This window comes from Bombina bombina, chromosome 4, assembly GCF_027579735.1.
Source record: "Bombina bombina isolate aBomBom1 chromosome 4, aBomBom1.pri, whole genome shotgun sequence".
NCBI lineage: Eukaryota > Metazoa > Chordata > Amphibia > Anura > Bombinatoridae > Bombina > Bombina bombina.
This window is the reverse complement of record NC_069502.1, coordinates 365,390,829-365,406,343: the sequence shown is the minus strand read 5'-3', so window position 1 is coordinate 365,406,343 and position 15,515 is coordinate 365,390,829. Positions and strand designations below refer to the sequence as shown.

At 43.5% G+C, this 15,515-nt stretch overlaps 1 protein-coding gene across 1 annotated transcript in view; it reads right to left on the bottom strand.

Moving 5' to 3' along the window:
• Positions 1-816: 816 nt before the first annotated feature.
• The window catches only part of SEC62 (SEC62 homolog, preprotein translocation factor), a 172,745-nt gene continuing 158,046 nt past the window's right edge, over positions 817-15,515 (bottom strand). The window contains exon 8 of the mRNA XM_053710122.1: positions 817-3,214. Coding sequence (XP_053566097.1) covers positions 2,739-3,214 — 476 coding nt within the window. The 3' untranslated portion in view covers positions 817-2,738. The remainder of the gene's footprint in view (positions 3,215-15,515) is intronic.

Genomic DNA, 15,515 nt, shown 5'->3' with positions numbered 1-15,515 from the left:
GAACTTAGGCAAAGAGAATGACTGGGGGGTGGAGGTAAGGGAGGAGCTATATAGACAGCTCTGCTGTGGTGCTCTTTGCCACTTCCTGTTAGCAGGAGGACTATATCCCACAAGTAAAGGATGAATCCGTGGACTCGTCTTACCTTTATAGAAGAAACATGATTCTCATACTGAAACTGCTAGACTGCAAAGGGAAATATACATAGACCTGACTCATGGCAAATATAAGTAAACACATATATTTAGAAGCGCCCACCATAGCTGACAGTGTCTTAAATAATCATACATACTTCCCGAAAGACAACCATCCACATATAGCAGATAGCCAAACTAGTACTGAAAACTATAAGCAGAGGTTATATCGTTGATCTGTAAAGGGAGGTAGGAGATGAATCCCTACGACCGATAACAGAGAACCCTTGAAAAGATTTCACACGACCATAAAAATCAATAGGCAATAATCTTCACATCGCTCTGACAAACACTACTCTGAGAGGAACTGGGCTTCAGAATGCTTAGAAGCGCTTATCATAGATGAAAAACAAAAAAAAAATCAAGCACAAACTTACTTCACCACCTCCATAGGAGGCAAAGTTTGTAAAAACTGAATTGTGGGTGTGGTGAGGGGTGTATTTATAGACATTTTGAGGTTTGGGAAACTTTGCCCCTCCTGGTAGGATTGTATATCCCATACGTCACTAGCTCATGGACTCTTGCAAATTACATGAAAGAAAATTTATGTTTGTTTTTTGCAAATATGTCACCCTTAAGGACACCAAAAAAAAAATTATAGACTTATTGAAACAAACAACAACGTTTATCACCTTAATTTTTAATAATCATACTTTGTACTTACATACATGGAATGTTGGCACAAAACTAAAGCTGTGAAAACATCTATGTCTCTCACACTGTAAAGAATTTCGTATGTTTACAAAATACAAGTTGTTTCCTTTTGACACCTTAAAAAGCAGAATGGGGCAAAACATTGTATGATAGCAATAGCCTTTAATCGGCAGCTACATTAAAACTTTATAGTATCCTAAGAACCATTTATATAATTTATAAAATATTTACTTTTGTGTGTGTGTGGGGGAGGGGGGGTTGTGTGCACAAAATACTTAAATAGTGGGCCAATATTAGTAGGAATTGGAGTTGTAATTAAAGTGCATCTTAAATTTAACATGTTTATTTTACCAGAAAATAAACTGTTCTGCCACATGTAGGTAGATGTGCCAGACAGTAAGGATACAAACCCAACCCTATTTGGATCTTGGCTCACGAATGTTTCAGGTAACAGGGATTACAGGAACTGAAACAGTGATAAATAACAAGGCATACAGCAATACTAGCTATAGATGCCATCCTGAATATCAGTTATTTGAACAAACATTTGCAACCACTAACATTGCAATTTAATGAATCACAACTAGCTTGCATGATGGCACCAGAAATATTGTTTCTTCTTTTTTTGAGGACAAATTAACTGTAGTCACATCTCATAACATTCACTGAAGCACAAAATACATCATGACATTTTTAATTTTGCTCTTGGTTGTCTTCTTTCTATTTATAGTTGAAAAATGTTCCCTGCGGACCCTTCTGATGCCATTTACACAAATAACAATACTACACTGTAGGTATTTTGATGGAAGGAATATGTAACACAAGAAAGCCCTCAAAACTGCAACTTCAGTTAATGTTTTAACATTTACTTGGGTGATTTTAATTCAGACCAACAATTATTACAAGGAAGAAATAAGATATATTTATAAATTCAATGCAGCTTTAATTATTAAAACAAACTGTGAAGAAAAGAGCGTAAGATGAAAAGTGCTTTGTCTTTAAAAGTCAGTTTTGGTTTTTCAACTCCTACCTCCTACTGTTTTACATGGCAAAAAAATAAAAGTAGCATTAATACCATAAAAATACACAGTACTTTTTCAGTATTATCACTGACCAAAGAGGGTGCATTCATCTGTTAGATAGAAGGGTTGCAAATAACATTAATGGGGTAGTAATAATAATAATAAAAAAATCTACACTATATAATACAGAAGGGACATTATGAACTATATGTAATGAGGGATCATCAAAATCATTAAAAAAAACCACAATAACAAAAAGGTATATAATGAATGATTTCTCCAGTTTTAAAAGTGATCAAATACCACTATATTGTCAGAGACCTCTAGAATATATTTATACATATATAGATTAACTCTTTAAAAATATATTTAGAAATTGGTCGTATTATTAAATACTTTGCTACAAATGAGAGCTGATGAAACTATATCACAAGCTCCCTGAAATGAACAGACCTATTGCAACAACATGCACCAGCCAGGCTTGGATGTATAAGTTGCATGCAGATGTCAAACCCACATGCCCCTAGATTTATCCAACCAAAACATGGATTTTATAGCTCAATCACATATTATTCTGTAATTGGATCAGATAGAAACACAAGAAAAAAAGCGATCTTGAGTCACTTGCATTTCGGCTAAACTCAGAAAGTATTTTAATACCAGAATAAAATTTGTGTTTACTAAACAGATCACATTTTTTTTTTCTCTTTTTTTTTTTGCAATACCGCTTTTTCTCACATAACGAAATTGATGATCCCTACAGATCCTGGAAATCTGAAAGAAGAGTGAATAAACTTATGTAAGGTTTTGGTGATCATTCAACATAAAAATCCATTTGCACAAAATCAGTCTCAAAACTGCAGCTGAACCTTAACATTTTTCATGTAAAGGCTTGTCTGCAACTTTTTCTCCATCTTCATTTCCTTCCTCCTTTTCACTATCCCCTTCGTCTGTTTGCTGTTCAAGTTCCTCTTTCGTGATCATTTCAAAATCATTGCCATTGCCGCTACTGTGTTGTGAGCCTTCATCTTCTCGTCTATCACTATCGGTGTCAGATTGCCTCTCTGCACCAGAACCGTCTGTTCCTGATCCCTCTGCGGCTTCCGTTTTCCTGTCTTCTTCCTTTTTCTCAGTATCACATTTTTCTTCACTGTCTGATTTTAAAGGCTTTTTGATATCTGAATTTTCATCTTTCTTTTGTTCAACCTTTGGTCCTTTGTATTCGTGAGTGTAAAGTGGTCGGAAAGAGTCGATGAAGCCCACATCTGCTGTCAGATTTGGAAGAAACCAGAAGTGGTGTCTTCCACCAGTCAAGAGCCAAATGATAAGGAACAGAATGCACCTGGCTAAAACAGAAAAAAAAAAAGATTTTTTTTTTTATCAAGGTTACTGTAAAAGTACAATTCCAAATAATTACAGATTCCAATATACATTACATTACAAGTAAACAACTGTGTTGGGAAAACAATTATTACAGTAAACACATTTCTTCCTACTCAGTGAACTATATGATATTTGCTGTGGGTTATGCAGCTGTGTACAAATAATTATAAAAAAAAACAGAATTTATGTTTACCTGATAAATTACTTTCTCCAACGGTGTGTCCGGTCCACGGCGTCATCCTTACTTGTGGGATATTCTCTTCCCCAACAGGAAATGGCAAAGAGCCCAGCAAAGCTGGTCACATGATCCCTCCTAGGCTCCGCCTTCCCCAGTCATTCGACCGACGTAAAGGAGGAATATTTGCATAGGAGAAATCATATGATACCGTGGTGACTGTAGTTAGAGAAAATAAATCATCAGACCTGATTAAAAAACCAGGGCGGGCCGTGGACCGGACACACCGTTGGAGAAAGTAATTTATCAGGTAAACATAAATTCTGTTTTCTCCAACATAGGTGTGTCCGGTCCACGGCGTCATCCTTACTTGTGGGAACCAATACCAAAGCTTTAGGACACGGATGATGGGAGGGAGCAAATCAGGTCACCTAGATGGAAGGCACCACGGCTTGCAAAACCTTTCTCCCAAAAATAGCCTCAGAAGAAGCAAAAGTATCAAATTTGTAAAATTTTGTAAAAGTGTGCAGTGAAGACCAAGTCGCTGCCTTACATATCTGATCAACAGAAGCCTCGTTCTTGAAGGCCCATGTGGAAGCCACGGCCCTAGTGGAATGAGCTGTGATTCTTTCAGGAGGCTGCCGTCCGGCAGTCTCATAAGCCAATCTGATGATGCTTTTAAGCCAAAAAGAGAGAGAGGTAGAAGTTGCTTTTTGACCTCTCCTTTTACCAGAATAAACAACAAACAAGGAAGATGTTTGTCTGAAATCCTTTGTAGCCTCTAAATAGAATTTTAGAGCACGAATTACATCCAAATTGTGCAACAAACGTTCCTTCTTTGAAACTGGATTCGGACACAAAGAAGGCACGACTATCTCCTGGTTAATATTTTTGTTAGAAACAACTTTCGGAAGAAAACCAGGTTTAGTACGCAAAACCACCTTATCTGCATGGAACACCAGATAAGGAGGAGAACACTGCAGAGCAGATAACTCTGAAACTCTTCTAGCAGAAGAAATTGCAACCAAAAACAAAACTTTCCAAGATAATAACTTGATATCAACGGAATGTAGGGGTTCAAACGGAACCCCCTGAAGAACTGAAAGAACTAAATTGAGACTCCAAGGAGGAGTCAAAGGTTTGTAAACAGGCTTGATTCTAACCAGAGCCTGAACAAAAGCTTGAACATCTGGCACAGCCGCCAGCTTTTTGTGAAGTAAAACAGATAAAGCAGAAATCTGTCCCTTCAAAGAACTTGCAGATAATCCTTTCTCCAAACCTTCTTGAAGAAAGGATAGAATCTTAGGAATTTTTATCTTGTTCCATGGGAATCCTTTAGATTCACACCAACAGATATATTTTTTCCATATTTTATGGTAGATTTTTCTAGTTACAGGCTTTCTGGCCTGAACAAGAGTATCAATGACAGAATCTGAGAACCCTCGCTTTGATAAAATCAAGCGTTCAATCTCCAAGCAGTCAGTTGGAGTGAGGCCAGATTCGGATGTTCGAACGGACCTTGAACAAGAAGGTCCTGTCTCAAAGGTAGCTTCCATGGTGGAGCCGATGACATATTCACCAGATCTGCATACCAAGTCCTGCGTGGCCACGCAGGAGCTATCAAGATCACCGATACCCTCTCCTGTTTGATCCTGGCTACCAGCCTGGGAATGAGAGGAAACGGTGGGAACACATAAGCTAGGTTGAAGCTCCAAGGTGCTACTAGTGCATCCACTAGAGTCGCCTTGGGATCCCTGGATCTGGACCCGTAGCAAGGAACCTTGAAGTTCTGACGAGACGCCATCAGATCCATGTCTGGAATGCCCCACAATTGAATTATTTGGGCAAAGATTTCCAGATGGAGTTCCCACTCCCCCGGATGAAATGTCTGACGACTCAGAAAATCCGCTTCCCAATTTTCCACTCCTGGGATGTGGATTGCAGACAAGTGGCAGGAGTGAGTCTCCGCCCATTGAATTATTTTGGTCACTTCTTCCATCGCCAGGGAACTCCTTGTTCCCCCCTGATGGTTGATATACGCAACAGTCGTCATGTTGTCTGATTGAAACCGTATTTAAACACCAAAAAACTCTAAGCCATCTCCGTGGAGATGTTGCCTGTGCAACGGCAAAGAGAATGACTGGGGAAGGCGGAGCCTAGGAGGGATCATGTGACCAGCTTTGCTGGGCTCTTTGCCATTTCCTGTTGGGGAAGAGAATATCCCACAAGTAAGGATGACGCCGTGGACCGGACACACCTATGTTGGAGAAATTATGCTTACCTGATAATTTTCTTTTCTTCTGACGGGAAGAGTCCACAGCTGCATTCATTACTTTTGGGAATTCGGAACCTGGATGCCAGGAGGAGGCAAAGACACCCCAGCCAAATACCTCCCCCATTTCCCTCACCCCCAGTCATTCTGCCAAGGGAACAAGGAACAATAGGAGAAATATCAGGGTGAAAAAGGTACCAGAAAACAAATAAATTTACTACATCCTCATAGATAAAACGCAGGTGGAAGCTGTGGACTCTTCCCGTCAGAAGAAAAGAAAATTATCAGGGAGGAAATAATTTATGTTTTTCTTCTTAAAACGGGAAGAGTCCACAGCTGCATTCATTACTTTTGGAAAAACAATACCCAAGCTAGAGGACACTGAATGCAAACAAAGGGTGGGTACAAAAAGACAGCCCCTTCGAAAGGCACCACAGCCTGAAATTACCCGACACACTACAAAAACACTAAACGACAAGGGAAAAACCAGAAGCCCAGGTAACTGCTCATCAGTTACATACCTGAAAAGCCGTGCTAGAGACCACTTAGACCCAGAGTCTGCAGAGCACAAATGCCTCCGAGGAGCCAGCCCAGCGGCTCTCAACTCCAACAAAAAGTACTACTAAAATTAAAAAACCTCAATCTACCCTCGAAGGGGAGAATAGAGAACCCAATAAGAGATCCAGAGGACCATCCAACATGGGCTCAAATCAAACAGAGCAACCCAAGGTTGCCACAGGACCACTGCCCAGGGAGACTAAATCTCTAGAAGGACAAGGACCAGAAAAATAAGGCCACCCTCATATCCCTGACACAGCACCATACCACATATGGTGTTCCAGAAAACCGCAAGTTCCCTATTGCATCCTAGCCAAGTCAAAACCCGTCAGGTTAGACAAGCAGAGACAGGATAACTGTCCTAGCAGTTAAAAAGAGCTCTCCAAGAGAACATAGAGCCACCTGTAAACAAGATCTCCCGATGATCAATCTCCAGGCAGCAAAGCTGACCCTAAGCCATCGTGGGACTCGTCCCACCAAGAAACACTGAATAATCTTGACAACAGCTCCCAAACAAAAATTTCCGGGCTTCAAGGAGCGTCCCATCCCAGCAGCAGACGCCACCAGTAGAGATGGGCAGCAAAAGTCCCCTTACCGAAGGGGAGGACAAACTCAACAATAGTAAACTGTCAACATTGCACAGAGCAGACCAATCCCCAAACCTTTCCTCCAGTAGAACGGTCCCAGCCCAAAAGCTAGTTAAAGACCTAAGGCAAGAGTCCCAGACCGTTGGAAGAAAAAAGGATGGATCTACAAGGGATCAAAACCCCAGAGTAGAACTCTGACCGCTACTAAAACTGGCATGCTCCATGAGCCATGACAGGTAACTTCGTGCTTGGGTCCGAAAAACCCCTACACTGCAGCCTTCCAGAAGAAGGAACACTCCTCCAGGGAAGAAAGCACTCTGACCCCCAGCATCCTAATACCAGAATCCAGTTCCGTGATTCTGAGTACGCAAAAAAATCCTACGAGGCGAGAAAAACAAGAACCCACGGGCCTACACAGATAATTAGGTACCTCCAAGTCAAGGAGAACACGCAAGAACCCATCCGCCACCATAGGTGATAAGAAAGGGAGCAAAGCAACGTTAACCCCAAAACTGTCTAAGGCCCAAGAAAAATCAACCTGAAGGTTCGATAATATGAATTAGAACATAACTTTGTTCCTAACCAAAAGTGCACACTTCCGAGGAAGCGCACATGCGACTACAAAATCGCAAGTATCAGTTCCAGAGAAAGAACGTTCCCAAAACGGAAATTATATCAGACATGATCTTATGACAAATCAAATACATCCTATCCGGATCAAAATAAAAGTAAGGCAGCACCCGTGGGTGAACAAGGTGAATGGGTACGCCAACAGGACCAGTCGATCAGAGGCCCCATTCACCCAAGCTCAGAACTGGAACCGATACATAAAAGAAAGAAAGACGTCAAGGAGATTAGCTTAATCCCTAAACGTCTAACCCAGCTTGCCATCCGGCATCTAAGACCTCAGATCCCTCGGCCCAATGGCATGCTCCATGAGCCATGACAGGTAAATTCTCACTCGGGTCCGAAAACCCCTAACACTGCAACCTTCCAGAAGAAGGAACACTCCTCCAGGGAAGAAAGCACTCTGACCCCCAGCATCCTAATACCAGAATCCAGTTCCATGATTCTGAGTACGCAAAAAAATCCTACGAGGAGAGAAAAACAAGGACCGACGGACCTACACAGATACTGAGGTACCTCCAAGTCAAGGAGAACACGCAAGAACCCATCCCCCACCCTAGGTGATAAGAAAGGGAGCAAAGCAACGGTAACCACCCTACCCATAGATGTCCCAGGAGACAAGTAGGGACCCGTCAGAAAGACCTATTACACGCGGGGGAACCAAACCCAAAGGTTAAGCAGAACCGTCCATGCTTGTCCCAGGCAAGAAATGTGGTCCTAAGCCAGAGTCCTCGAAAAACGGAACCGATCGAAAGATCTAACTTCCTGAGGAATCTATCAGCTGCCTCCTATGGTAGGAGCGCACCCAAGACAGAGCCCTCCGCCATCTAAAGTCTGTAGACGTAGAATACCTAGCAACAGCCTCAAACCCAAGAGTTTGAAAAAACTCCTGACCAGTTGAAGAAATGGGCAACCAGTACCCTTGGATCGCAAGGCTATCCCACTGTAGACCGGCTGAATAGCATGATCCACACGCTGGTGAAGAGGAAGGTCTTTACCCAGACTCCAGAAAAGCAAAAATCTGTGACTGACCATGGACCTCCTACCCTCAAGCCCAAAAGGCTAGATATGCATAAGGCCGAAGGATAGCACCCAAGAGTCTAAAGATCATGGTATGACAAGGGGCAGTTCTTAGATTGAGAAGAAGACCGTCTCCAGAAATCCTTACCGGATCGGTCTCCCGAAATCCCTGCAACAGGAATAACAATGGGAGCCTAACAGCTCCTGGCAGAAAAGGCAGGGTGACCCCTGCACTCCACGTACTGGAGCAAACGAAATGCTGAGAAAAAAAAGGAAGGAGGACATGCTCCGCACTTCCATAACAGATGATCAAACCCAAAACGGGAAGAAAAGAAAACTACGCCACCGCAAAAGGAATGCAACTAGGCTACAAGAGTCGACATCCGGAAGAAACCGCAAGTGAAGACTTAAATTGTTCATCACCCGGAATACCAGACCTCCGGAGGTCATTAACATCTCCAAACTCTACAGGAGTGGGAAACTACGGTTCCAAGTCCCCAGGGACCCTTAGGAGCCCCGATGAAGTCTTTAAAAAGTTGGTCGCGTAACTCAAGCAAATTGTAGTACCTGGTATTCCATTCAAGTACTAACCAGGCCCAACCCTGCTTAGCTTCCGAGATCAGGCAAGATCGGGCACATTGAGGGCGGAGTGGCCGTAGGCCCATAAAAAGGCCAACTTATATCGGAACTCCTAACCTTCCTCCCAAAAGCATTGGATCTACACACTAGGACCCATACCTCGTAGTAGGATCCAAGCCTGGAGTCCATAGCAATAGGCCAAGTGACATTCAGAATCCGACAGGATAATCAGCACCACGAAGGTTACATGAACTCAAGAAACAGCCTATAGCGCTCAACCAGTACCTGCCTGTTACAAGGACACCCCAAAACTGTCTAAGGTCCAAGAAAAATTGACCCGAAGGTTCGATAATATGAATTAGAACATAACTTTGTTCCTAACCAAAAGTGCACACTTCCGAGGAAGCGCCCATGCGACTACAAAATCGCAAGTATCAGTTCCAGAGAAAGAACGTTCCCAAAACGGAAATTAAATCAGACATGAGCTTATGACAAACAAATCAAATACATCCTATCCAGATCAAAATAAAAGTAAGGCAGCACCCGTGGGTGAACAAGGTGAATGGGTACGCCAACAGGACCAGTCGATCAGAGGCCCCATTCACCCACGCTCAGAACTGGAACCGATACATAAAAGAAAGAAAAAACAGAGACGTCAAGGAGATTAGCTTCATCCCTAAACGTCTAACCCAGCTTGCCATCCGGCATCTAAGGCCTCAGATCCCTCGGCTCACTAGGAATGGAATCCTCTAGCACCGCCAAAACATGCCTTAGAAGAACACGAAGACGTGCCAGCCTATAACGGAAGGCAAAATTACCCCTCGCCGGGTCGATAAACAACCCCGGCCCCGAGGTTGGGCCCCTAAAGCCTCAGAGGCTGACGCTTCTCCAGAAGGCCAAACTGAATCAGGCAATCCAACGCCCGACGGGCCCTGGTTGACAGAACACGGACAGTACCTTAAAAATATTTCACTTGGGAGATATAAGTTAGCCAGAGCCATAGATATGGCCATGCGGAACCATGCCGTAAACTCTGGAGGAAACAAGTCACCTTCCGGAAAAGGAGTAAAGGCCATAGGGACACCTGCTTGCGTAGCAAAGGAAGGTTCTGGGGTACGCTCCTCAACGGACATAGAATCCTCTGGGGCGGATGGCTCAACGCACTTTAAGGTCCCTGAGTCTGGAGAAGAGAGTACTCTAGAACGACAATCTGAACATAACTGATGGGAATGGATAACCCGGACCATTTCATATTCATCACAAGACGCATTTTCCACGTCGGAGATATCTGTGTCTAAAAAATCAGAATCCTCCATAATCTTGGGATTACAAAAATGACAAACACTAACTGGCACCATTTTCCCAATGGCTGGGGCACTAACCACCTCCTGTGAACCAGACAACCAATGAGCAGACTCGCTCTGTCGCCACACAGTCAGCATACGGAAGTGGAAAACAACGCAACCGGTCACGAGGTGCACCGTGCCAGACACAAAAAGAGCCCGCAAATCTAAAGAGATTGTGCCAATTGATGCTAAGGCCGTTATGTTTCGAAAAGCCATAAGCCAAAGTATTACTACACATTAGCAGATAGAATCAAATAACAAACATGATTAAAGTCCCCCCTGTTCAATAATCCCCCTCAGGAGATATTAACCTATGATTCCAATTTTAAGATAAAAAGGAGTTCCACTGGGACCCTACCTTCTCTCGTTACCATTACATTCACATAATAAAATAAAATGAAACAATCTTACCGGAATCTGCACCGTGGAACAGGAAAACGGCCCTTCAAGTGTGACAGATAGTAGCCTCGCTTCTGACATGGACTTGAGTGAATAAAGGCAGGCAGCGAAGCTCGACAACACTAATTGCTGTTAATATGAGTCGGGATGGTTTCGCAGAAAGACTCTCCCTGCATCTCCAGACTCTAACCTTCATCCATGCTCTCACTGAGAGGCTGACAAAAAAAAACCTCCAGTCCATAAGAGATTATCTCAAACTTCTGACACTTCTCTGCCAACTTCCTGTGACAAAAGGCAAAGAATGATTCACGGATGAGGGAAGTGGGGGAGTTATTTGAAGCCTTTGGCTGGGGTGTCTTTGCAGCTGTGGACTCTTTCCATTTAAGAAGAAAACTGTCTTCTTTAGCTTCCTGACTGATTTAGTAGCTAGGGTTAAGGGACAATTAAATACAGTAGAATTGCATAATCACCAACTCTATAATAAAAAGGCAATGCAACAACACTTTAGTCTCCATGTATTAACCTGCGAATACTGCCACAGAGCCCTTAGTGGAGCAGGGTTGCTCATGCAAACCTGATTTACGTAATGTAAGAAGTGTCCGTCATCCATCCTCTGCTTCTTACCATCTCCGTTACTCAGGCCCTTCTCTTGCATGATAGTAATGCCTTCCTCTTCTCTACACACAAGCGAGAGTGTAATAATAAATAAGGCTGCAGACTTAAGGGTCCGCTATCCTTTCGCCGTAAAGTCAGATGGACAGATTCTCAAGTTGGTAACCTTGTCCTCAATGGCTTTGTACATGGGGCCCTTAGTATGAACTGCAAATGAGCAGTAGGGGGGAGGAGAGCCCACGGCTTCATTTATTACTGTTGGGAATTTAGAACCTGGATGCCAGGAGGAGGCAAAGACACCCCACAGCCAAAGGCTTAAATACCTCCCCCACTTCCCTCATCCCCCAGTCATTCTGCCGAGGGAACAAGGTACAGTATGAGAAATATCAGGGTATAAATGGTGCCAGAAGATGCTCATCAGAGATATGGGCGGGAGCCGTGGACTCTCCTCCCCATGATGGAAATTAAATGATCAGGTAAGCATAATTTATGTTTTCCATCTAAAGGGGAGGAGAGTCCATGGCTTCATTCATTACTGTTGGGAAACATATACCCAATCTCTAGAGGACACTGAATGAAACTGGGAGGGTAAAAGGCGGACCCTAATCTGAGGACACCACAGCCTGCAAAACCCCTCTCCCGAAAATCGCTTCCGCAGAAGCAAAAACTTCAAATTTGTAGAACTTTGTAAAAGTGTGTAAGGAGGACCAGGTAACCGCCTTACAAATTTGCTCCAAAGAGGCCTCATTCTTGAAGGCCCAAGTCGAAGCCACAGCTCTGGTTGACTGAGCCGTAATCCTCTGAGGAGGCTTATGTCCCGTTGTCTCATAGGCCAAGCGAATCAAGCTCCTCAACCAAAAGGACAAAAAAGTAGAAGAGGCTTTCTGCCCCTTGCGCTTCCCTGAATACAGGGAATTTCAGTGTCTGAAATCCTTTGTAGCCTGAAGAACTTTAAAGGCACGAACTACATCCAGGTTATGAAGTAGGGTACAAAAGACAAAGGGGCGCCTCAGATCTAGAATAGATAATTTCCATTTTGAACAATGGAACACTCAGAAACTTGTTTAAACACTTTAGGTCCAGAATCGGGCAGAACGTGCCCTCCTTCTTTGGAACCACAAAAATATTTGAATAGTACCCTAGACCCCTTTCTGCTTGGGGTACTGGTACGATAATACTGAGAGAGGAGAGATCCCTCACACACTCTAGAAAGGCCTCTCTCTTTTCTGGTCTTGAAGACAGGTTTGACAGGAGGAATTTGCTCCTGGGCCAATGGGATCTGAACCCTATCCTGTAAACGTGGGTGACAATTTCCAGATCCCAAGGGTCCGGAACGTCCTGCAACCAGGCTTCTGAGAAGAGAGATAATCTGCCCCCTACTTGGTCTGGACACCGGTCGGGGGCCGCCCCTTCATGTCGATTTTGTCTCGGCGGGCTTCTTGCTCTGTTTAGACTTGTTCCAAGAATGAGCCGGCTTCCAAGGTCCCTTGGACTGGTCCACTTTCGCAGCGGGCTGCTGGCGCTGGGCCTTGTCCGCACGAAAGGGACGAAAAGTAGATCCTTTAGGCTTAGCCTTCTTATCCTGCGGTAGGAAAGCTCTCTTGTCTCCCGTAACCGTGGATATGATCAAATCCAATCCTGGACCGAGCAGAATCTTTCCTTGAAAAGGCAGGGACAACAGCCTCGACTTAGAGGTCATGTCCGCAGACCAAGACTTTAGCCACAGAGCCCTGCAAGCTAAAACAGAAACACCTGACACTAGCGTTCAGGCGAATAATTTGCATATTGGCATCACAGATGAAAGAATTGGCGACCTTCAGCGCCTTAATCTTATCAAGTATCTTGTTGATGGTGGTCTCCCTCTCGACCATTTCACACAGGGATTCACACCAATATGTTGCAGCTCCGGCTACCGCAGCTACGGCAGCTGCCGGCTGAAAAACAATCCCTGTGTGTTGAAACATCTTCCTTAACATGTTTTACAAATTTTTATCCATGGACTCTTTAAACGACGAACTATCCTCAAGGGGAATAGTTGTCCACTTCGTGAGCGTTGAGATAGCACCATCCACCTTAGGGACAGTACCCCACCAACCCAGAAGGGGCCTCCTCCGAAGAGTCGGAGTGGGCCTCGTCATCATTCAACGCCTCTGATATTTCCATAAACGTAGACAACTCCAGGGCCGCCATGATACGCCCTACGCTTGCGCTTAGCAGAACATGTTAAGGCATGGATCACTTTCGATACTGCCGTTTGCAGTTGAGCCACAAGATCTGACGACCAACAAATCTCTCCCGCAGGAGTAATGGTTGGACCCCAAGGTGCTGCATGTGCAATTGGAGATGAATGCAGGGAACGCACCTCCTGGGACGGGGAACCCTCAGAGGCACAGAAGTACTAGACATCCGTTTACTTTTAGATGTTGTAACTTTATTATGTGGAACATAGTTGAGCAGGCTGTTCTACTAGAACCTCCTCACAATAAACACAGGAATGAGACCTTGTTAAAGAGGGAGAACCCTCTAACGCATCAGAGTCTTCCATAGCTTATGCTTTTATTACGGACTAGATTAACTTAATAAATAGGCACCTTTATAACCTCCAATGGCCGGGGCACTCACCACCTCCTATGATCCGGACTACAGAAACCGTTTCGTCTCCTGTGCCGCTGATCAACAGAGGAAGAGAAATAGCCACACCCGGTCAAATGGAATGCCTGGCAGGACCACCCCTGCACTAAGGAGAAAAACGCGCCAAAAAAGGGCTGTGCAATACTCCCGTAAGTAACCTGAAAGTTCCACACATTGCCAGAGCCTCATCTCGCACATAACGCAGCAATGACACAACAAAAATTATCATGTATAAAACCCCCCTGTTCAATAATCCCCTTTCCAGAAATATTTACCCTTGATTCTTTAAAGATAAAAGGCGTCACACTGTGACCCTGTCTTCCGTATCATTATGTAATAAAAAAAATGAAACGATTGTACCAGAATCTACGCCTTGGAACAGGAACACGGCCCTTCAAGTGTGACAGGTTAGTAGCCTCGCTCCTGACATGGACTTGAGTGCAGAAAGCAGGCAGCGAAACTCATTAACGCTGATTGCTTGTGGGGCTGTTAATATGAGTCGGAATGGTTTTGCAGAAAGACTTTCCCTGCATCTCTGGACTCTAACCTTCGCCCAGGCTCTCACTGAGAGGCTGACAGGACTACTTAAAACTCCAGTACCAATGCGAAGAGTACTACCTTCCATAAGACACTTCGGCACTTCTCTGCCATCCTCCTGTGACGAAAGGCAAAGAATGACTGGGGGATGAGGGAAGTTGCGGAGGCATTTAAGCCTTTGGCTGGGGTGTCTTTGCCTCCTCCTGGTGGCCAGGTTCTTAATTCCCAACAGTAATGAATGAAGCAGTGGACTCTCCTCCCCTTTAGATGGAAAATGATAATACTGTAGGAGTAAATTAGAAAGTTGCATGCTCTATCTGAATCATGAAAGAAAAAATGTGGGTTTAGTATCCCTTTAATATGGAAACAAAAGAGAGGGGGGATTATTGTCCCTCAAGTAATAATCATTACTACAGTGAATCAGAATATTTCTTGGTAGGCACAAATACTTCTTTCTAGCACTGTTTTACTACTACATCATTTTTACTGATGCATCAATATGAAATAGTGAATTTGTGTCTGGCATCCTTATCTAGGTCTGGTTATTTCAAGATTCTCCTAGCAAGTAGGTAAGTTGTATAAAAATATAACAACATAATATATGCACACAAACAGAACTGTATCCCCATTTGGAAACCTGTTTTGGAGAATGTCTATAACAGAAGCAATGAACATGTAATCCTGTATTTTTTTTTTAGGTTAAGCATATTGCAAGGTATGTCATTCAGCTTTGTAAAGCACATATAACAGTTGTATCTCAGCTTTGTACAGCACATATAACAGTTGTTGTATCTCAGCTTTGTACAGCACATATAACAGTTGTTGTATCTCAGCTTTGTACAGCACATATAAATTGTTTTTGTGTTTCAGCTTTGTACAGCACATATAACAATTGTTGTTGTATCTCAGCTTTGTGCAAGC